The following is a 22,441-nucleotide window of genomic DNA, read 5'->3' on the forward strand; positions in this document are numbered from 1 at the left end:
TGCACATACAGAGCAGTCTTTGTACAGGTTTGTAAAGGCTTTGTGGAGGGAGCACTATAAAAACAAAAGCCAGGGAAGTCAGGGTGTGTTGTACTTGTATCTTGAGCACCATGCAATGGAGGCCACGACAATTGAAAACTTTAACAATTAAATGTAGAATATGTCCAATTAAACGAGCTGACTTGACATGGCAGACTTCCAAATTCTGGTTCAGGGTCTGCCACCCAGAATAAGTATGATTAACGAAGTCCCTTACAAGGAAGAAACCAGATTCAATGAAGGATTGAATTAGGGACCGAATTTGGTAGTCATGATGGAACAGGCTGTTGTAAAAGACAGGTTCACACATAAGATTACAAAATTTATACGAGTCCTTGTTTCATACTGGAATGACGCACTGACTGGCATTCAGGAGACTTTGATAGAGGGAGGGCAGTAGTGAGGTGTCCATTCGCCGCAGGTCAAGTAGGAAGAGCTCAGGGCCGCATCTGAGCTTACCGGCTTGCTGCAGCATGCAGACAGGAAGAAGCCAGGGGCCGCCAAGACAGGACGTCCTTGTACAGAAGTTGACGCAAGGTAGTCAGCAGGAATGACAGTATTTTGCTGGTAATATCCACAAGCCCTTGACCACCTATTGCTGGCGGGAAACTCAGATCTGCTCGAAGCCGGTGCATGCCATTCCAGAAAAATTCCACAAGGATTCGTTGCAAATTAATGATTTGTGATTTGGGGGGGGGGGTGTAAGACAGTCATCCGATGCCAGAGTTTGGAAGCGGCCAAGTTGTTAATTATTAGCACTCGACCTCTATAAGACAGGAGGCTGGACAACCTTTTCCAACGATTAAGGGTGTGAGATATTTGATCAACCAGTTGATCCCAGTTCTTTGAAAAGAAGGTCTCATTCCCAAGGGACACTCCAAGATGCTTTACACCATCATACCTCCACTGCAAGGCTTTAGGCAGAGAAGGTGGGATAAATAACCCTGAAGGACCAAGACACAAGGCTTTACTCTTGCTCCAATTAACAGTAGCAGAAGATGCCAGGTTAAATTCATGTAGAGCACTTTTAAGGACAGCAATGTCAGACTGAGTGTTGACAATCACACACACGCACATCATCAGCATATGCAAGCACCTTAACAGGATTAACAAGAGGTGCCACCGAAAAACCAGAAAGCTTTTTACGTCGATGAATCAGCAATGGTTAAATAGCAAGGGAATACAGGCACCCAGAGAGAGGGCAACCTTGTCTAATACCTCGCTGAACTGGGAAAGTTGAACATAAACTATTGTTGATGTTTATTAAACTGAAGTTGTTGTGATACAGTGATTTAATCCAAGAAATAAAGAAAGGACCAAACCCAAACCCCTTCAAAACTTCAAATAAATATGGATGGTCAACACTATCAAAAGCCTTTTGTTGATCAAGAAAGATCAGGCGAGTGTTAACATTCTGACAATAACAAATAGAAATCAAATCACGAACAGAAAAAAATATTGTTAAATATCGATCAACCGGGATTACAATAAGACTGGTCAGGAGATACAATGTGCCCAATTAAAGTCTTTAAGCGATTGGTAAATAACTTGGACAGGATTTTATAATCAACACAAAGTGGAGAGATCGGGTGCCAGTTCTCAACAAGTTGAAGATCTCCTTTTTTTCGGAATTAATGAAATGATAGCACGTCTACAGCTTTAAGGGAAGTTCACCAGTCTTTATACTTTCTAAAAATACAATTAATAGACACTGTCCCAGCAGATCCCAGAAGGTGCTGTGGAATTCAACTGGCAACCCATCTATACCAGGTGCTCTATTGGTGGGCATTGTTTTAACAACACTAGCAAGTTCATCGAATGTTATTTCACCCTCAACAGTCAAGAACAACAGTCAAGTTCTGGGATTCAGTAAGTGTCGGCAGTGGATCAGTGAATGATAGTGTTTGGCCTCGGGAAGTGGGCTTAGAGGAGTAGAGGTGAGAAAAGGAATTTTTTTATCCGTAAGTTTAATGTCACTCGGATCAATCAAAATCCTTCCGTCAGCAGAACGCAAGGACAGTATTTGTTTATGATTTTTTTTTGAGGCAGTTTCAAGCTTAAAGAAGAACCTGCTCGGAGTATCCAGTTGTTGCAAGTGAACCATTCTCATCGGAAGAAGTGAACCTTTTGCACGCTCAGCCAATAATTCATTCAAAAGGGCTTTCTTTTCATACAACATTTGTCGCTGCCCATTATTATTAGAAGAGGACATCTTGTTTTGCAAGTGAAGAATTTGTGTCTTCACCTGGTCTATATCGACGTCACGATCTCGAGTACTGTGTTGTGAGAAATTTTGACAAAAGATTCTAATTTGAGCATTAACGTTGTCCCACCACTGACATAAGCAAGAGAATTCCTGATCCATTGTGATGTAATACACTCAAAAGGTCTTAAAAGAAGAAACAAAGAACTTGTTTTGCAAGAGTGCTGTATTGAACTCCAATATGGACTCACCACCTTAACAAATGGCAATTGAAACCGCATTACAACTACATGGTGATCAGAAAACCCAGATGGGAGAATAGAAGTAATGGATAAGGAAGGACGAGGTTAAGGAAGTGATCGGAAACATAGAATTTATCAAGTCAAGTTAGGGGCACTAAATTGTTGGAGTAGCGACACCAAGTAAATTGTTGCTGCGTCAGATGTTGCAATCTCCAAATATCAGTCAACTTGAATCTTGAGATGGAGTGAACAAGAGATCTCGTGCTGGCTACATACGGCTCAGCTCCATTCCTATCAAGGGAGGGGTTTAGGGTGCAATTAAAATCTCCTCCAAGACATAGGAAGTGGTCAAGAGGAACACCAGCAAGAAACGAATCAAGACGGCCAAAGAAGGAAGATCTTTCAGCATTTGTATTTGGTGCATACACATTGACTATTGTAAAAGGGTGTTTACTGATTGAGAAGGTCAGGGAAGCTAAATATCCATTCACAATTTCTTTAAAGGAAGAGTTTGCTGAAAAAAAAGATGGCTATCCCAGCAATCGGACTTGAAAGACTACTGAAAAAGCAATGTCCTTTAACAAACAGTTCCCACTCAGTTGAAGAATCATCAGAAAAGTGAGTTTCTTGTTGGAGTAAGATATCAACCTTGTTACACTCAACTAGCTGTTTAAGTTGCACTTTACGAAGAGACGTGCAACCACCATTGATATTTAGGAGAGCAATGGATAGTTTCTTCTATAAGGATTTGCTGGCAAAGAATGGATCAGCCATGATCTTTAGGTTCATTCCGAGTGTAACTCAGAAATTTTCTTAACCGGTGACGTTGAGGGTCTCCAACCTTATATCTGTCAGGCCTAGAAATCATTATTCAAGCCACTTGAATAAAATCTTCTATAACTGGAAAATGGTCTTTAATTTTGACCCTATTTTTCCTAAAACCTTTGTGTAAGAAAGCATGAATGGCATTCGGAGAAACTGAGGAATCGACCTCAAGGTTTTGAGAGAAACTGAGGACTCGCTAGCGTCGCTTGTAGCCGAGACCACAGAGGATTTCCCATCAGACTCATCCCATGCTAGCAACCGCAAGCCCCTGCTGATTTTCAGCAGCAATTTGATCAGGTGTCAGAGGTGCACCCACCTCTACATGACAATAAATTTGTACATCCGGTATATCAACATCAACTATAGCAACTGCACATTGGGGTGGGGGGGGGGGAGGTTTCATCAACTTCACAAGAGATCTCAGGTACATTGGGCACACTGGGAACAACAGTTTCACGTGTACCAATAACGAGGGTACAAGGCTGCTCGGGAGATGAGTCGGTGGGAACGAGTTCAGGTAATTTTTGAACAGGTGCTGTGACAGCTTGCGCATAAGAAGGAGACCTTTTAGGTTCCACCCGACTCTTCATTTTATTATCAAATTCACGCTTCTGTGCTTTATTCCGGGTAACAACGGTGAAACCAGCATCAGCATTTCTTATCTCTGCCGGATGGGAATGTTGTGAAGGAAGGGATTGCTGTCCTTCAGATGAAGGAAGAGGCTCCAGTCCTTCAGGTAGCACGGTGTTCTCATTTGATGCTGAATTAGTTTCTTGGGGATTACCTGGGCAATCCCTTCTCAGATGTCTGTGCTGATTACAGGCATAACACGTGAACACCTGTGTTATTGCGTACATTTGATAATTGTAATTTTCATGTTTAATTGTGAAACTGACGTCAAGATCACGACGGTTCTCGTTCAAAACCATGAAGAGTTGACGTCTGAAGGAATAAACGTGTTTAAAATGATCATCGCGGCACCGTTAGGGAACCATTGAAATGTGAGACACGACTGTACCAAAAGGGCGAAGGGCAAGTTCTATTTTTTCATTCTCCAGGTAGGGTGGAGTATTGGAAATAATAATAACCTTTACTGACGGAGAATCGAGCGGGGAAACTGGAATGAAAATGTCTGGCTCGACGGATAAGCCTGATTCCACAACACTCGCCGTCATACGTTCTTGTAAAACAAAAACAACAACTTTCTTGTTCATTCTCGACGCTGCGAGGACATTCTCAGCGCCGATAATTCCACCGACGGCAATAATAATCGTTTCGACCGCCACGTGGGCAGGAGGGACGCACGTGAGGCCATGCTTCCGACTTCATGACCTGAATACGGTGCCGCGAGAACGAACACTCGTCATGTCGGCCGTGTTAAAAATAACAACGGAAGAGGGAAATGTAAATAACTGAAAACGGCTCAAGTCACGTTAAACAAAGCAATATGTAAACATGCGGAAACAATGGAAAGCAAATAATTCACTCACGATCACACCACATTCTCTCTTTCTCTCTTTCTTCTCTCTTTCTCTCTTTCTCTCTCTCTCTCTCTCTCTCTCTCTCTCTCTCTCTCTTTCTCCTCGATGAGGGAAAGAATAACACGGGGGGAGAAGTTTAATCACAAAAGGAATGATACACAAAATAATAATGATATGAACCGAACAAACAAGGGGGTGGGGGTGAGAAACGATGCGAAAGAGGGTAACAACCAACAGCAAAGGCAGTTCCCAGCTCACCAAAACCACACAGCCGCCATGACGCCACATGCAGCTCACAGACTGCCAGGGGGTAGGGAGAGATAGAGATTTCGAGAGATAGAGAGATATTTGCAAAGGGAATGACTGAACAGAAAAATAAAAACTCATGTCAGAACAGCTGTACACACAACAGAGTTTGGAAAGTAATCCGCCGGCACATCTGCAAAAACTTTGATATCCCAGTTCCAGAAAATCTGTGGGGAAATGAACCAAAAAGCAATCACTGAAAACATTGAATTATCGCTCATGTACGATCTAATGATCCCATCAAGCGTGAACATCGAAAACAAAGCATTGCGACCAGATATCGCACTTAGGTATAAAACAAGCGAAGAAGGCATTGCTCATTGAGGCGTTAATACCAGTGATTTTGGACTGAACGATGCAGAAATCAAGAATATAACCAAATACCAAGACCTCAAGCATGAAGTGGAAAAATCCAGGAAGTTGAATGCCAAAGTTTTACCAGTGATAGCTGGAGCGATGGGAACGATGATGAAGAACCTCACAAAGATATTAAAAACCATCTCTGGGAATATTATTACAAACAAACTACAGTTGGAAGCTGTCCGGGGCTCAGTGACGATCCTGAAGAGAGCCCTCGGCACAAAACTTTGAAAACAGAAAACTTCACATCTTGATCGATGAATCGTGACCCCTTACCGAAAGGAAGGTGGACACTTTGAGCCCACCCTGGGAGGAATCCATTCCACATTCTGGAACCCGTATATGTAGATACCAATCAACAACAACAACCACACACACACACACACACACACACACACACACACACACACACACACACACACACACACACACACACACACACACACACACACACACACACACACACACACACACACACACCATCCCCATTTTAGGAAGTCATTACTGTGTGCTTTGCAGCAGCACTGTTCATTCATGAAAAAGTAACTGGAAAACACCACAGCGAGAAGAATACACCAGGCTCCAAAAATAGAGACCAAACACCACTTTGTTCCTTCTTTTTCTCACCTGTGGAATCAACTTCCACACTCTCTTCACTCTCAATTTCCCCTCCTGGTCTTCAAGACAGCTGTTCATCACCATCTCAGATCATCCCCCATCCAACATCATGATCTTTTCTACACCCCTTGAATCCTCCCACCCCAAATTTTGCTTCTGTATCCATCTTATTCACCCCCTGCATTGCGCATCGCTTGTTTGTCTCAGATATTTTTTTGGTGAAGGTTTCTCCATTTATTCCCCTTGTTCACCTAATGATGAAAACTTGATTTGTGAATGGTCGTTTTTTGTGTTTTTTAACATTCAAAAAAGTTAAATGTTTTTTGTTTCTTTTTGTGTTTATGCACCCAATTGTTGAATTACAGTATGGAAAAAATTTTTGAGGGTTTTGTTTTCTCCCTCACTTGTACACATTGGAACACATGGTTGCACTTATTTTAAAAGAGGATTCACGTTCTTGATGTTTAAGAAAGTTGTCATTGTGTCTGAATCCAGGTCGTATCAAGGACGTTCCATGGTGCAGGGATTGTGGTTCCAGTGGATGCACAAGGTGTTGGCTATCGAGAACTGCCGGAGTCCAATGGTTAGAACCCTTGTTTATGATTTATTTTATTCTTTCACCATGGAAACGGTGAATGACCTGAAAAGATGATTGACATTTTCTTGTGAGCTGCTACAGTGGTACGATGGGTCTCGATGAGCGGGTATTAGACACACCGCTTTGGAGTAGAGTGTTGCATTTATCTTCATCCCAATCGAGGCTTTTGGAAGTTTTTTTTTTCAACCTCAGTGTTGTTTTTGGAAACAAAGTCAAGGCTCATTGAGGAGCAAAAACGTAGAACGTAACAGAACAAAAGGAATAACATAGAGACCAGAGAACACACACCAACAGCAGGGTTGAAGGACAAAATAGAGGGAAACTTTGACAAATAATGGATGGGGGGAAAGAATGAGGCACACAGGTTCGACAAGGTGGAAACAGAAACAAACTCTTAGAAAGGAAAGACTGGAAATTTGGAATGAGGTGGGCTTGGGAAAGGTTAATGGGTGTAGAAAAGATCTTGATTTTGGTTGGTGGATGATCTGAGAATGTGGGAAACGGCTGTCTTGAAGTCTGGAGTGAGAGGGGGGTGGGTGTTAGATTGGATTAATCTATGGATTGGATTTATTGCAGGATTGCAGGAAAATGGATTTAAGGAAGAAGAAGAAGAAGACTCGCATGAAGGCGAGGTGCCACGGGATGGTGAAGCTTTAAGAAGTACCAGTGCTGCTCGGTTCTTTTGGTTGTCTTTGTCATCTCGGTTCTCGGTTCTTTTGGTTGTCATCTGGAGAGACAGATGTCTTTGTCCTTCCTCGTTTTCTTCGTTTTTCCCTCGTGATTATCAGCGGTTCCTACTTGCTTCCCGCAGATCACTCGCGTCGACCAGACGAATGTTCCGACTTCGTCGGCCTTTGCATTTGACCCAGGTTTCGAGGGACATCAGCTGAATCTCGGTGAAATCACCACAGATGAACTTTCGTATTTCCCTGACTTGGTATTTTTCATCTGCTGGAAATCAACATTTCATGATGTATTTCCCGCCGGGATTTTCAACCCGAATTCCGAGGAGCATTGGCCACTTCCATCTCGGTTGAACTTTCACCATGACTCCCGTCGCTACGTTTGCTGAGCATAATGGAGACTTGGAGACTGCCGGCATTCATCTAACCACCGTATGACCACACGCAATTTCCACAACCAAATGCCATCCATTCCAGCAGCAGAATCGGTCAAGGGTTGCTCAAAACTTATCCACCTTCTTAGTTGCAAAATATACGTTCCAGGAGCAGTTGGGTGTGATTGGGCTGGGTGGGCACAGAGAGTGTGTGATTAGGGACACAAGATTTGAGGCATTCGGCCTTCTCACGAGCGGAGTCGACTGTGGTGTCGTTTGAAGTGAGGGAAGGCGGGATGGAGGGGGGGGGCAGACACCAGTGACAGACTTAACAAGGCACCACCAGGTTTTAGAGGGAGACAAGTTTGAAAGTTTAATTCTTGAGGTTGGAGAGATGTTGTTTTCTGGCTCTCCTGAGAGTGGACATGCGCTTGTTGTGGACCTTTGTGGAATTATCTGAGATTGCCTTCAGTTGGATGTGCTTTCTAGGAAGAGAAGGCAAGTTGTTTCAGAGCAACTGCCTCACCAATGGATTTAGTGTACCATGGGCGGGAAGAAGGGGAGGATAAGTGAAGATGAGATGGGAGGAATCGGTGCATGAGAGAGAGGAGAGCAGGTTTCTGTGGAATAATTCGCAGGCTGAATTAACATCAGGAGCTCGAGATATAGGAGACCAGTCCTGAAGAGAGATGGCTGCTTGCACTCCCGGCCAATCGACCCGAATGAACTTCCAGACTCACCAGCGCTGAGGCAGCTCTCTCTCTCTCTCTCTGAATCACCAGAGAGATGTTGAGTCTCACAACCGCATGATCACATAAACCAATTGGAGCAGAGGAAGAGCATTTGAGGGGAAGTTTGTCATCCATCATCAAGTCCATTAGGGAAGATTTGCCATTGGGACAAATCCGGGTCGGAAAGGTCACATATTGAGTCCGTCCCATGGAGTCACAGAAGTCCTTTGCTGAAGTGCCATGGCTGGAGAGAGATAGAGATAGAGATATACCAACACCCAGCCAATTGGCATGGTGATGATTTAAATCACCACGTGTGAGGAAGAGAAAGTTGGGATAAGTGGTTAAAAGTTGGTCCATGTGTGAGAGACAGAGACAGATGTAGATTGCATCATTGCTGTTTGGAAGACAGTTCAATGCACAGCCAAACAAGAGGTGGGAGCGGAAGGGAAGTTGCAGCCAAAGTTACTCCTGGAGTTGAGAGGTGTAAGATCAGTACTTGGGCAGTGAAAAATTGAGTTATTGATGTAAAGTGCAGCTCTGTCACCAGGGTGGGGGTTTAGATCTTTCATTAAGGAGAAGACACACCAAGGAGTCGGAGATATCCAGTGGGAGGAAGGATAAACAGATGTCCATTTTCTCACCAGCAGCCTGGATTGAGAGATCTGTCAGGTTGGAGCAGAGGCCTTGGATGTGTGAAGTCCACACAGTTAGGGACAAGGGAGGAGGCTTTGTTGGCCAGGTGCAGGTTTGTGGAAAGGACCTAGGAGAGGGGGTAGGGTGTGAGAATCTGGGAGTTGTAGGGTGGAAGAGAAACTGGGAGGGATCGGGGCGATGGGGAAGTTTGGAGGGTTGGAGTCGGGGGAGGGGATAGTGGAGTCAGTGGAAGGGGGAGGCTGCAAAGGGGTGGAAGCTGGCCAGGTGCAGGACGTGTGGGGAGCTGGGGTGCAGGAGGAGGAGGGAAACTGGGAGGGTGCATGATGAGGGGGAAGCTGGGAGAGTGCATGATGAGGGCGGAAGCTAGGAGGGTGCATGATGAGGGGGAAGCTGGGAGGGTGCATGATGAGGGGGGAAGCTAGGAGGGTGCATGATGAGGCGGGAAGCTGGGAGGGTGCATGATGAGGGGGGAAGCTGGGAGAGTATGCTATTGGGGCGCAACTGAGAGGGTGGTGTGGGATGAGGGGGAAGTTGAGAGAATATGGTAGGAGGAGGGTAGCTAAGAGGATAAGTTGGTGGGGGTCAGTGGGAAGCTGTGAGGGGTAAGCTTTGAGGGGGTTGCGTAAGGAGGATGCTGAAGAGGGGGAAACATGGAAGGGGTGGCGTTGGAAGGACGTGGGCATATAGATGTGTGGGAGGCTACTGACAGGGAGGGGTTTGATACCTTCAATCAGACATGGGAGGGGTGGAAAGAGTTTTTGTTGAGGGCATGGGGGAATGTGGTGCTGTAGGTATTGGAGGAGTGTTGATGGACCAAGCACTTTGTTGACAGGTTGGGAAAGTAATTCTTATGAATAAGATTAAGATCATGAGGAACACAGAGAAATTAGGAAGGTGAAGCATTTTTAAAATGCATTTTATAACTTTTAAAGGAAGAAGTGTTTCATCCAATGAAGATTCAGTTTGAAGATATTGAGAAAACCAAAAGATGAAGAATGAACGACAGGAAATACCAGCAGATTGAGTGCATGCTTTGGAGGGAAGAAAATAAGGTTTTTTTTTGTTTTTTGAAGTGATGATGTGAATATGATGATTCTGAAAGGACGATACTTTGGAGAAAAATAAGTGAAATAAGGCACGTGGCATCGGAGCAGAGACAGAATTTGCACGCCGGCTATCCGATGACGAGGCCTGAGCCACACTGACACGGATTTGACGATACAGAATAAAGTATGTTTTAACACGGAAAATCGGACAAAAACACAAACATCAACACAGGGACAAATACAGTATGTAACAGAAAGACACGACGGGTCTGGTCCGGAAAACTTAGCTTTGAGCTTGAAGGAGAAACTGGCGATCCAACATTTACGTGCGGCAAATCCTGAACCGGGAGTGGTTGAGCGAATGCTTGTTATATTTTTATTTTTGCCTCGCTTACTGCCTTATGCAGTGTGTTTTATTTATTTATTTATTTTTTTACAATTTGCCTCCCATTCCACGTGCAAATCCACATGTGCGTGCGTCTCTGCGTGTGGTCCGGGCCTGTGGCACGCACCACTGATAGCCTGCATGCCTGTGCTCCAGCGAGTTTGCAGAGAATGCTGGCGGCTATAGTGAAGAGTGAAGATGACGCTGCACGGTTACAAGCTTTCTCCCCCCTTGTGGAGCTCTCGTCTCTCGTGGAATTTGCGAACGACGAAGGCGACCCGGGCATGGGGCTTGAGCTGGGCCTGGATCTTTTCCTCCACGGATCGGAGGTAATTTTTACAAACAGGTCTCTGCACACGCACCTGGGAGTGGATTTTCTATTTCTTAGACATCTCTTTCTGTCTTGAGGCTAACTCGGCAAGACAAGCATCAGTTTGCAATACAAAGCTTACCCAGAGAAGGTGTATGCTGTGTGACATCGCATGATGTCTGCAAAGGAAATTGGAATCATTTTTAACCAAATTTTTTTATTTATTATTTTTTTTAAACGAGCGACCATCCTATGTTCATGTTAATTATGTTGAGTAATGTATTTTATAGTGTTTGGGGTTGGGGTAAACGACCAAATATATTGCTGCAGTAACATAATTGTACAACGTGTGCACAATGGGGGAAAGGAAGGGGCGAGGATGTACCACGTGACATGTTCATGACCGTTCAAAATTGATAAATTGGACTCCGACATGAAAAGAGATAAACTGTTCCAAACTATCAGGATTACAAAGTTAAGGCCTGTGCAGGTGGATGTGTACGCTGATATATTCACTCTGTCAAGCCACAACCAGGCTATCATTACACTGAAAATGTCAGTTATAAATTAATGACAGGCTAAACACTCAGATTTTCACCCCTCTCTGTCTGTCTGACTGTTTCTCTGTCCATCTGTGTGTCTGTGAGCAGGATATCTCAAAAGGTTATGGACAGATTTGGACGAAACTTGGTGGACAGGTTGGTTGTGTGATGACAAATTTATTCGATTTTGGTGAAGAATCCAATCGAGATATGAAAATTTAGTGATTCTTCACCACTGAGAGTTGGAGACAAAAATGACAGTCGTGGGCAAATATATTGTCACCCTTGCACTTTTTACAAATAACTCACAATTTTCGATTAAAAAATAGAGTTGAAATTGACAAAAGTGTTTGGTCTCCACAATTCTTTATTTCACCGTTAATATTACAGAACCTTTTGTTTTTGATTCAGAACTTAATATATCCTTTTATATCAGAAAATAAAAATAAATGACATTGATAAAATTATTGACACCTGAGACTTAATATTTGGAATCACAGCCTTTGGACAAAATAACTGCAGTCAAGTGCTTCCTGTATCCATGAATGAGCTTCCTCCACCTCTCTACTAGCAGTTTGTCCCACTCTTGTTGAACAAACTGCTCCAGTTCTCCCGGATTTGAAGGGTGCCTTCTCCCAACTGCTGTTTTCAGATCTACCCACAGGTGTTCAATGGGATTTAGATCCGAACTCATTGCCGGCCATTTCAGAACAGTCCAGTGTTTTGTCTTGAACCATTCCCGGGTGCTTTTTGAAGTGTGTTTGGGGTCGTTGTCCTGCTGCAAGACCCATGACCTTTGACCAGAGACCCAGCTTTCTGACACTGGGTTGAACATTGCGCTCCAAAATGCTTCCTTGGTAATCTCCTGATTTCATGATTCCATGCACATCTTCAAGGCACCCAGTGATAGAGGCAGCACAGCAACCCCAAAACATCACTGAACCTCCTCCATGTTTTTAGGGAAAGTGTTCTTTTCTTTGAAAGCTTCATTTTGTTTTCTGTAAACATGGAGATGATGTGCTTTACCTAAAAGCTCTAATTTGATCTCATCTGTCCACAGGACATTCTCCCAGAAGGATTTTGGCTTGTTCAGGTGTGTTTTGGCAAACTCCAGTCGGGCTTTCTGATGTGTCTCTCTCAGCAGTGGGGTCCTCCTAGGTCTCCTACCCGAGAACCCCCTTTCATTGAGTTGAAACTGTCGTACCTTGTGTTTGAAGGTCAGCTTGAATTTGTTTGGCAGTTGATCGAGGTGCTTTCTCCACCATTCGAACAATCCTTCGCTGCAATCTTCAATCAAGTTTTCTCTTGCAGCCACGTCCAGGGAGGTTGGCTGCAGTGCCATGGGCGTTAAACTTCCTGATAACAATGTGTACGGTGGACACAGGAACATCAAGGTCTCTGGAGATGGACTGATAGCCTTGAGATTGTCCATGCTTGGTGACAATCTTGTGTCTGACCTCAGACAATTCTCTGGTGTTCTTTCTTTTCTCCATGCTCATCGTGGTACACACAGTGACACAAAACAGCAGAATGACTCCTTTTCTCTCTTCAAACTGGTTGAATGAGTGATTTTTGTATTGCAGGCACCTGAAAGTCACCACAGGTGAGTTAAATTCCAAAGTAAAGGAGAATCACCTGCTTGAAATCTAATTATTTCTCACAACTTCTAAAAGGTGCCAATAATATTGTCAGGGACATTTTAGGATTTCTGTGTGGAATAAGCTACGATTTAGTAATTCTATCAGCTTTTTTTTTGTTTTGTTCCACTGCAAACCAAATAAATACCTATGTGGACAACAAAGGAATTTTTAATTTCAGCAATTTTCTGGAAGAAATTGTGCATTATTTGAAAAAAAGTGCAGGGGTGCCAATACTTTTGGCCACGACTGTATCTCGTATATCATGTGAAGTGTGGTGTCTGTCCATGTGTTCATATGTTGAGCAATCTTCCATTTCTAGCGGCCGCTTCCCACGCTGCATTTGAAAACTCCGCACGTAGGAAAATATCACCATTCAACAAGAAGAACATGATACCAAACGGGATACATTATATACGTATAAATAGGATTCCGTTGACAGCCACACATTGGCTAAGAGAGCACAGGAAGTCTGTAAACCATCTGTGGAGTTGTCCTTGGATGCCATAGGCAGATAGTTTGGAGAGTAAGGCAGGATTCCAGACTTTATCGAAAACACAGAAACGGCCCTGATCTCATGTCTGGCGTTGAGGGCTTCCATCCATTGCTGGGTGAGTTGAAGCAGCCTGTTCAAGGTGGAGTGATCTGGTCTGAAACCAAATTGATAATAATCTGAGATTAGTTTTTTTTCTTTTTTGTATATCTTGTCGAGGCTCGTGTGAGAGCTAACACACAACGCACAGCAAGGGGGGCATGAGACAAGAGGGGTGGGAGTGGGAAGGACAAAACGGTGGGGAACAGAGACATTAGGAGATCTGTGGAAGGGAGAGGGATTGCGTGGGAACACGGGGAATACAATATGGACATTACAGGGACTCTCAGGAAGGAAAGCAGGGAATTTGAAGGAGGTGGCTTTGGGGAGGATTAACGGGGGTTGAAAAGATCGAGGTTTTGGATTGGGGAAGATAAGAGGTGGTAGTGAACAGCTGTTTTGAAGGCCTGGAGGGAAGAATGGGATTGAAGAGAGTGTGGGAGTTTATTCCAAAGGCGGGAAAAAAGAGGAGTGAAGGTGAGCAGTGATTCCTGATTTTGATAGTTTTACCAGAAGGGGGGTGTTGGTGGACCTTGAGCGCCCTGCAGAAATATGGTGGGGACAAATCGCAGACACAGCAGGGGAGGGGGCGAGACCGGAGAGGAGACAGTAGAAGACAGAAAGACTACTGACCTGCCTGCGGTGAGACGGTAAGAGGTCCAAAGACTCAGCCTCATTGTGGGAGATACCAATGATCCGAAATGCCTTGGTTTCCACAGCGTGAAGCCGAGGAAGGTGAGAGGCAGGAGCACCAGCTCAGAGGGGAGAGCAGTACTCCATCAAGCTGCCGACAAAAGCTTTGTATGTGGTCAGCTCATGTGGACCGAGGAAGGAGTTTGGACCTGAAGAGGACTGAGTCATGTGGGCCGAGGAAGGTCTGGTCATGTTCATATTGGGTTTTTTTAAAATCTGGTGTTCATATTGGGTTGTTTTTTTATCTGGTGTTCATATTGGGTTTTTATCTGGTGTTCATTAGGGGTTTTTTAATCTGTCGTTCATATTGGGTTTTTTTAATCTGGTGTTCATATTGGGTTTTTATCTGGTGTTCATTATGGGTTTTTTTATCTGGTGTTCATTTGGGTTTTTATGTGGTGATTATTTTGGGTTTTTATGTGGTGATCATATTGGGTTTTTTATCTGGTGATCATATTGGGTTTTTTAAATCTGGTGTTCATATTGGGTTTTTTTATCTGCTGTTCATATTGGGTTATTTTTTATCTGGTGTTCATTTTGGGTTTTTTATCTGGTGTTCATGTTGGGTTTTGTAAATCTGGTTTTCATGTTGGGTTTTTAAAATCTGGTGTTCCTGTTGGGTTTTTTTACCTGGTGTTCATTTTGGGGTTTTTCACCTGGTGTTCATATTGGGTTATTTTTATCTGGTGCTCATGTTGGGTTTTTTATCTGGTGTTCATGTTGGGTTTTTTTTTATCTGGTTTTATTTTTGGGTTTTTTTACCTGGTGTTCATTTTGGGGTTTTTCACCTGGTGTTCATATTGGGTTATTTTTTATCTGGTTTTCATGTTGGGTTTTTATCTTGTGTTCATATTGGGTTTTTTATCTGGTGCTCATATTGGGTTTTTTTATCTTGTGTTCATATTGGGTTTTTAATCTGGTGTTCATGTTGGGTTTTTTTTATCTTGTTTTCTTTTTGGGTTTTTTTACCTGGTGTTCATTTTGGGGTTTTTCACCTGGTGTTCATATTGGGTTATTTTTTATCTGGTTTTCATGTTGGGTTTTTTATCTTGTGTTCATATTGGGTTTTTTATCTGGTGCTCATATTGGGTTTTTTATCTTGTGTTCATATTGGGTTTTTTATCTGGTGCTCATGTTGGGTTTTTTATCTGGTGTTCATGTTGGGTTTTTTATCTGGTGTTCATGTTGGGTTTTTTATCTGGTGTTCATGTTGGGTTTTTTATCTGGTTTTCTTTTTGGGTTTTTTTTTTACCTGGTGTTCATTTTGGGGTTTTTCACCTGGTGTTCATATTGGGTTATTTTTTATCTGGTTTTCATGTTGGGTTTTTTATCTTGTGTTCATATTGGGTTTTTTTATCTGCAGCTTTTGTTAGGTATTTGTTACCTGGAGTTTCTATTTGAGTAAACATAGTTGAGTGTACTTGGCAAGCCTCATCGTAAACATGGTGATGTGAAAAAACAATCTGATGGCGTTGAGCACAAAACTTTTTTCTGGTGAGATAATACAGTGATTCAACCACACCCTTGAAAAGAAAGCATGAGGCAGTAATTATAGGAGAGGAGATTGGGACCATACCCTGTGCAGAGCGTTGGTGCTGCTTTAGCAGACTCCTTGGCTATTGGACACAATCCTGGATGGGTCACCACTCCAACACAGTATACCAGCATGCTGGCACTCATTTTGCCGACCTTGGAAGGATGAAAGGTGAGTTAACCCCACCTGGTATTAATTAATCAGCTGAGCGGGATTTGAACTCAGGACCCTGGGATCCAAAGCCCGCCACCTTAACCATTGAGCCAACACCAGACATAATTATAGGTTTTCATGTTGGGTTTTCATGTGTAGGTTTTCATGTTTGGTTGGGTTAATGAGTGTGGATGGAGGATTACCTGAGGAGGTAAACAGCCAGCTTGAAGCCATGGACACGAGAATGACATTGAACAGACTAACAAAGATAGCTCTACAGGTAAGAGAGAAAATAGGACAAAATTAGTGGAGGTGAGCAGTGAAGTTGGATTTTCAGAGTTTTAAACAGAAGTGGTTGTAGGTCACGAGGTCTGGTGATTTTCCAGATCACCCAAAATAATAGGTCACATTTCAACATTTTATTTTTGTGTATTTTGGTAAAATGGCTGTTGATTAACTGTCATACCCATTTAGGAATGATGCTCCTGATAACAGACAAAAAAATCAGAATTTTGGGGTTCAACTTTCTGGAACCCCACCTCTGCTCAGGTCTATTGGTCGATCCATGCCTGTTGTGAATTATTGAGACCGAGTGCTGTCATAGTTTGCTGTTTACAGCGATGGCTTTCGGTGCTTTCAGTGTACTGTGTATTGATGCTGTGTAACTGTGCCGTGTGCAGTACTTGCACAAGATGAGCGCTCGCTTTCTCAACATGGCGTACTCACTCCTGGGCAGAGTACGTTTTGGAAGAATCATCACCGCCCATCTCGTAACCCGGCTTTCCTCACCTACCGACCAATTTGCGGATCGAAGATCAAAATGAAAACTCTCGTTTCCTGGCGGACCAACCCTACCTCTATCTCATACACAGTTTATTTCACGTTTGTGTAACGTGTTCTTCCGGCCTGAGTGAAAGTGGTTATTTAGGGTCACATCATTTCTAACCACAGCCTCATTTATGTGTGTGGTTGACCCGCCAAATGTTTACCTTCGGTTGTGGGGAAATCCCTGTTGAATGTTTCACCAAAATACGAGCCGACGTTGGTGTGCTCTGTGATGACATTTTAAAAGGAACTCAGTGGTGCTTGTGGTCCAGTGAGTGGTACGATAATATCTCTGGAAAGTTTACGTACAGGGTTCTTGTGTTTATTTATGGCTTTGAAGTGGATTTTTAAATGGGGTGTTTCGTTGTCTATTTTGGAATGTGTATGTTATTAGATTACAGGAATACTCACTTAGTTGGACAACTGTAAAAAAGAAAAACGAGGTCAGTAATATACCTCATGACATATACCTCATTGGATAATCGGATTATGAAGATGATAACAACGTACAACATCGCCACGTAGATAGCTGTACAAACTCCTTTTCCAAATCCCTTCAAATCTCATGAATTTTAAAGGATGTCAATAGAACGAGTGTTTGTTTATTATTTGAACTGACCAGGCAGTTATTCCTCACACATAGAGTTCAGCAAGTTGTGTTGTCAGAATTTGACTTTTGTGTTTATTTTGTTTTACTTTTCTCTCTCAGCATGTCTGTCAATCTTTATATTTTTCCAACTTGTCTTCTGTACTTTCACTTCATTTTTATCTTATTTAAATAAAGTTTTCTTATACTTTGCCAATTTTATTTGGATATAGAGTTGAAACTTGTGGACGAGCAAGAACACAAAACAGAGCTGTGTAAAGAGGGGGAACACACTGACAGCAAGGTGGAAGGATACAACTGAGAAAGACTTCAAGAAAGAATGAGAGCAAGGAGGGTGCAAGAAGATAGGGAGCGAATAAACAAGATACAAACTCAAATACAGCAAGAAGGAGCTGAAAGAACAGGAAGGGAAAACCAGGGATAAAACGTCAGTTGAACAAAAAGTGAAGTATGAGTGTGCGTCAAGGGAGAAAACACAATAACTTCAAAAGGAAGGGTACATCTTGGAAGGGTTAATGAGTGTGGATGGGGGATTACCTGAGGAGGTAAACAGCTAGCTTGAAGCCATGGACACTCGAATGACATTGAACAGACTAACAAAGTTAGCTCTACAGGTAAGAGAGAAAATAGGGCAAAATTAGTGGAGGTGTGAAGTGAACTTGGATTTTTGGAGATTTCAGCAGAAGTGGATTACTGGCCGACCATGTATACCCAGAAGAAACTTGAAGGTGACAACATGCAAAGAGCAGAGGATGCAAGTCCAGAAAGGAGGTGGTGGAAGACAGAGGCCACCGGCCTGTCTCGGATGTGAGAGTAATAGGCCCAGAGACTTGGCTTCATCACTGGAGAGTCCATCGATTTTGAGGGTTTTGTCTCCACAGCAAAGACGTGAGAGGGTTGAGGCAGGTGTACCAACACGAAAGGGAGAACAGCACTCCATCGACCGGTGCACGAAGGCCTTGTAAGTCGATAAATGTTTGGATTTGCGAAGGAAAGACTTGACCAGATGGAAAACATTCAGTCATCAGCTGGCTTTGAAAACAAACTTAGTTGTATGTAGTTTGTCCAAGAAAGATCATGGTTGATGGTGAGGCCCAAAAGTTTGAGGGGCAAAACTTTGACAACTGATTTGTTAAGGAAGTTGATAGGAGAGTTCACCATATGGTCCTTTCAGAGAGACAGAGCAAGAGTGCAAGATTTGTCAGGGTTTAACACGTTGACTGTCGACCACGAGTATACTCGTAGTACTGAGTGTGCCAGATTCTGCCACGATGAGTATTCTCGTAGCAAATATTTTGCTATTGTATTGCGAACGGAATATGTTGCCTTGCCAGGTTAAGCAACAAACGATCTGCTGGCAGTCCATGTCTGCATCATTACTGTCGTCACTATCAGTCTCCATGAGAAGTTTTGCCACTTCATCTGCATTCATATGTCATTTTGAAGAGTAATGACAAGTAGCAAAAAAGGAAAAACATCTGATACTCAGCGCACGATCTACCATTAGCAATGTTGTAATACCAATGTCGATTCAGTGCTAAAATGTAGTCCTACCAGATAACTGTACCTGGCATACAGAATTGAAAATCTTGTCCCACTAAGTTTTCTCATACCGTGGGATTTCCTCACCAATGGATAACAAATGAAGTTAGATTTGCTCATTGAAGGGTAGAATTTGAAAATATAGTACTGTATGTGCACATGCATAGATGGCTTGTGAAATGGGAGTGGTGTGTACAGCATTATAAGAGTTGGCAGTCACGGTGTTAATGACGCATCGCAGCTGTTCGACCAGCTCCTGATTCTAACAAGGTCTGCAGAGAAGAAAGAAGCTGCTGCCTGGTTCGGAGAACTTCAGCCTTGACAAGGATGGCAGATGGGATGATCCTGTTCTGAGCCGTGAACTGACTTTGAGAGTGGAGTGCATCAAACCATCTAATGACGTAGCCTTATATACTGGAGGCAAAGCAAGGTGGGGTGCCAGGCTGTCAAATGCCAGACAGATAGCCCTGATTTCATGTCTTCATCTATTGTTGCAGATGCTGTGCAGAAGCAGCATGTCCATGGTGGAGTGACCAGGTCAGAAACAGAATTGCTGGTCCTAGATTGGGCCATTGTATAAAATGATTTGATTTCAACTGTGATTATGTATTCCGTAACCTGTCTGATCATTCAAAGTCAGCTAATTGGCATGTAGTTAAGAGGCTCTATTTTTGTGTAATGCTGTGATGTCGGCCAACATCCATTTTTTGACTCCACGTCAAAAAGATGTGTAAGATTAGCAGAGCAGGTTTTTAGGACACATGAATTGATGCCGTCCGGTCTAGTTGCAGAATCAATCAAGGGTTGCCAGAACCTCTTTACCCTCTCAGGCAAGAAAGACTGTCCAGAATCAGTTAGGTGCGAGTAGATAGCACAGTTACAGGGAGCAAGGGGTTGGGTACATGAGATTTGGAAGCACAGAATAGAGGCATTCGGCCTTTCACAAGCAGAGTCAGCTGGGGCACCATTTGAAGTGAGGGAAAGGATGGAGGAGGTGAATACAACAGAGATGACTCTGATAAGGACTTATTTTGGCAGTGGATTATTATCTGTTACTACAGTGAATTTTGACTTGCAAGTAATCCTGCAGCTTGTCTGTCAGCCCGTTTTTAGGACAACTGGTGGGCCCGTTGGTCTGATGGACCAAATTATCATCGGTCTTCACAGCTTTGTTGCATACCTTCCTGCTCTATTGTTTGAGCATTAGCTTGCCTTTCACTAAGTCCAGATGTGCTTGGGGCCAACATAGGGACTATATGTTCATTATTATTATTGTCATATTTTTTGTTTTCTCACAAAAATGAGGATTCCATGTTTTATTCACCCCAAAAAGAGGACTCTTATTTTCACCCAAAAAGGCCCAAAACAGAAGTCTCTGTTATTTTCTCCCAAAAAAGAGGGCTCCCTGTTATTTTCTCTCAAAAAAGAGGACTCCGTGTCATTTTCTCCTAAAAAAAGGACTCGGTGTTATGTTCTCCCAAAAAAAAGGACTCGGTGTTATTTTCTCCCAAAAAAGGACTCGGTGTTATTTTCTCTCCAAAAAGAGGACTCCCTGTTATTTTCTCCCAAAAAAAAGGACTTAGTGCCATTTTCTCCCCAAAAAGAGGACTCGGTGTTATTTTCACCCAAAAAGGCCCAAAACAGGTCTCTTATTTTCTCCCAATAAAAAGGACTGTCATTTTCTCGCAAAAAAATGACTTATTTTCTCCCAAAAAAAGGACTCGGTGTTATTTTCTCCCAAAAAAGGACTCGGTGTTATTTTCTTCCAAAAAAGGACTCTGTGTCATTTTCTCCCCAAAAAAGGACTCGGTGTCATTTTCTCCCCAAAAAAGGACTCGGTGTTATTTTCTCCCCAAAAAAGGACTCGGTGTCATTTTCTCCCAAAAAAGAGGACTCGGTGTCATTTTCTCCCAAAAAGAGGACTCGGTGTCATTTTCTCCCAAAAAAGAGGACTCGGTGTCATTTTCTCCCAAAAAAGAGGACTCGGTGTTATTTTCACCCAAAAAGGCCCAAAACAGGTCTCTTATTTTCTCCCAAAAAGAGGACTCCATGTCATTTTCTCACAAAAAAAATGACTTATTTTCTCCCCAAAAAAGGACTCGGTGTTATTTTCTTCCAAAAAAGGACTCATTTTCTCCCCAAAAAAGGACTCGGTGTTATTTTCTCCCCAAAAAAGGACTCGGTGTCATTTTCTCCCAAAAAAGAGGACTCGGTGTTATTTTCACCCAAAAAGGCCCAAAACAGGTCTCTTATTTTCTCCCAAAAAGAGGACTCCATGTCATTTTCTCGCAAAAAAATGACTTATTTTCTCCCCAAAAAAGGACTGTTATTTTCTCCCAAAAAAAGGACTCGGTGTTATTTTCTCCCCAAAAAAGGACTCGGTGTCATTTTCTCCCAAAAAAGAGGACTCCGTGTTATTTTCGCACTCGCTTTGCCGATTTGCTTCAGATGCGACTGCAACAAATCTGGAAGAATTCCCATGTTTTTCTGCCTTTTCCCCCCTTGGGAAAAATGTCACGTTAAGGTGTTTTTTTTTAGCGATCAGCTTGCGAAGCCAGCCGTTCCCTTAACAACCCTCGAGTCGGAGTGCTTGCTCAAGCCGCTTGCTTGAGTGCTTAAGCCGCTTGCTTGAGGGCTTAAGCCGCTTGGCCTGCGTTTTCCAAGCTGAATGATATATAATGGGACACAACCCAACAGTTTTTATTTATTATTTTGTTGTCCACATTAACAAGGCTAGTTCCCATCGTGTGCTGCCTTTTTGGCTGATGGGTGTATCATTGGTTAGGAGCGCAGCTGTGCCACTGATGCAGTGCCCCCTATTACCACCACACTGGTGCTCATTTCACCGACCTCGGAAGGATGACAGGCTCAGTCAACCCCGTGGTGTTAATTCAACAAACGAAACCGTTCATAAGGAATGGTTCCTTGGCAAGCGATGGCAAGCTGCTTGGTCAGTGAACGCAGCTCAGCACAAGTTCGAGAGACCGAGGACCCTTCTGTGGCTGTGCCGCTCGTGTAACGAAAAAAAAACGTGAATTTCCGGTGGTTTTCACCACTTTTGGCCGTTGTTGAGTTATTTTGGCCTTTCATCCCCAGGACCAGGACGGTCCGTCGCGCGCGTGGGTTCGTCCATTTACTGTAACGAGGGGTGTTTTAGGATCGTACCATAACTTGTGGTGTGCATTTGTTCATCAACATCGATTTGTATTCAAATTTGGAATCATACAAATTGTTTTTATTGTAATTATTGTTTCATTTATTAAACATTAAACATCGTTATTATTCCATTTGTCCCTCTGTACTAACCAAACCTCACCGTCTCACCCCCAAACCTTGGACCAGTCCTGTCCAGTGAAACACCAGGTAAATTGACCATTCAGAAATCGGCAAAAGGAGACCATCTCCCCTCACCCGCAACACTCGGAGGGGTTATCTTGAAACATTGTGACCCTCCATCG

At 43.1% G+C, this 22,441-nt stretch overlaps 1 protein-coding gene across 6 annotated transcripts in view; it reads left to right on the forward strand.

Moving 5' to 3' along the window:
• The window catches only part of HPF1 (histone PARylation factor 1), a 67,504-nt gene extending 49,867 nt beyond the window's left edge, over positions 1 to 17,637 (forward strand). For 4 of the 6 annotated variants that reach the window (XM_085886721.1, XM_085886722.1, XM_085886723.1 and 1 more), the window contains 4 exons: positions 6,570 to 6,657; positions 10,705 to 10,877; positions 14,349 to 14,504; positions 16,690 to 17,637. In XM_085886721.1, the coding sequence (XP_085742847.1) occupies positions 6,570 to 6,657; positions 10,705 to 10,877; positions 14,349 to 14,504; positions 16,690 to 16,833 (561 nt within the window). In that variant the 3' untranslated portion in view covers positions 16,834 to 17,637. Of the gene's footprint in view, positions 1 to 6,569; positions 6,658 to 10,704; positions 10,878 to 14,348; positions 14,505 to 15,830; positions 16,028 to 16,689 lie in introns of all 6 variants that reach the window. The other 2 variants (XR_015059590.1, XM_085886724.1) reach the window with 2 other exon arrangements.
• Positions 17,638 to 22,441: the final 4,804 nt, after the last annotated feature.

Source organism: Eptatretus burgeri, chromosome 6 (assembly GCF_056783735.1).
Source record: "Eptatretus burgeri isolate ZD-2024b chromosome 6, Ebu_testis_v1, whole genome shotgun sequence".
NCBI classification, from domain to species: Eukaryota; Metazoa; Chordata; class Myxini; order Myxiniformes; family Myxinidae; genus Eptatretus; species Eptatretus burgeri.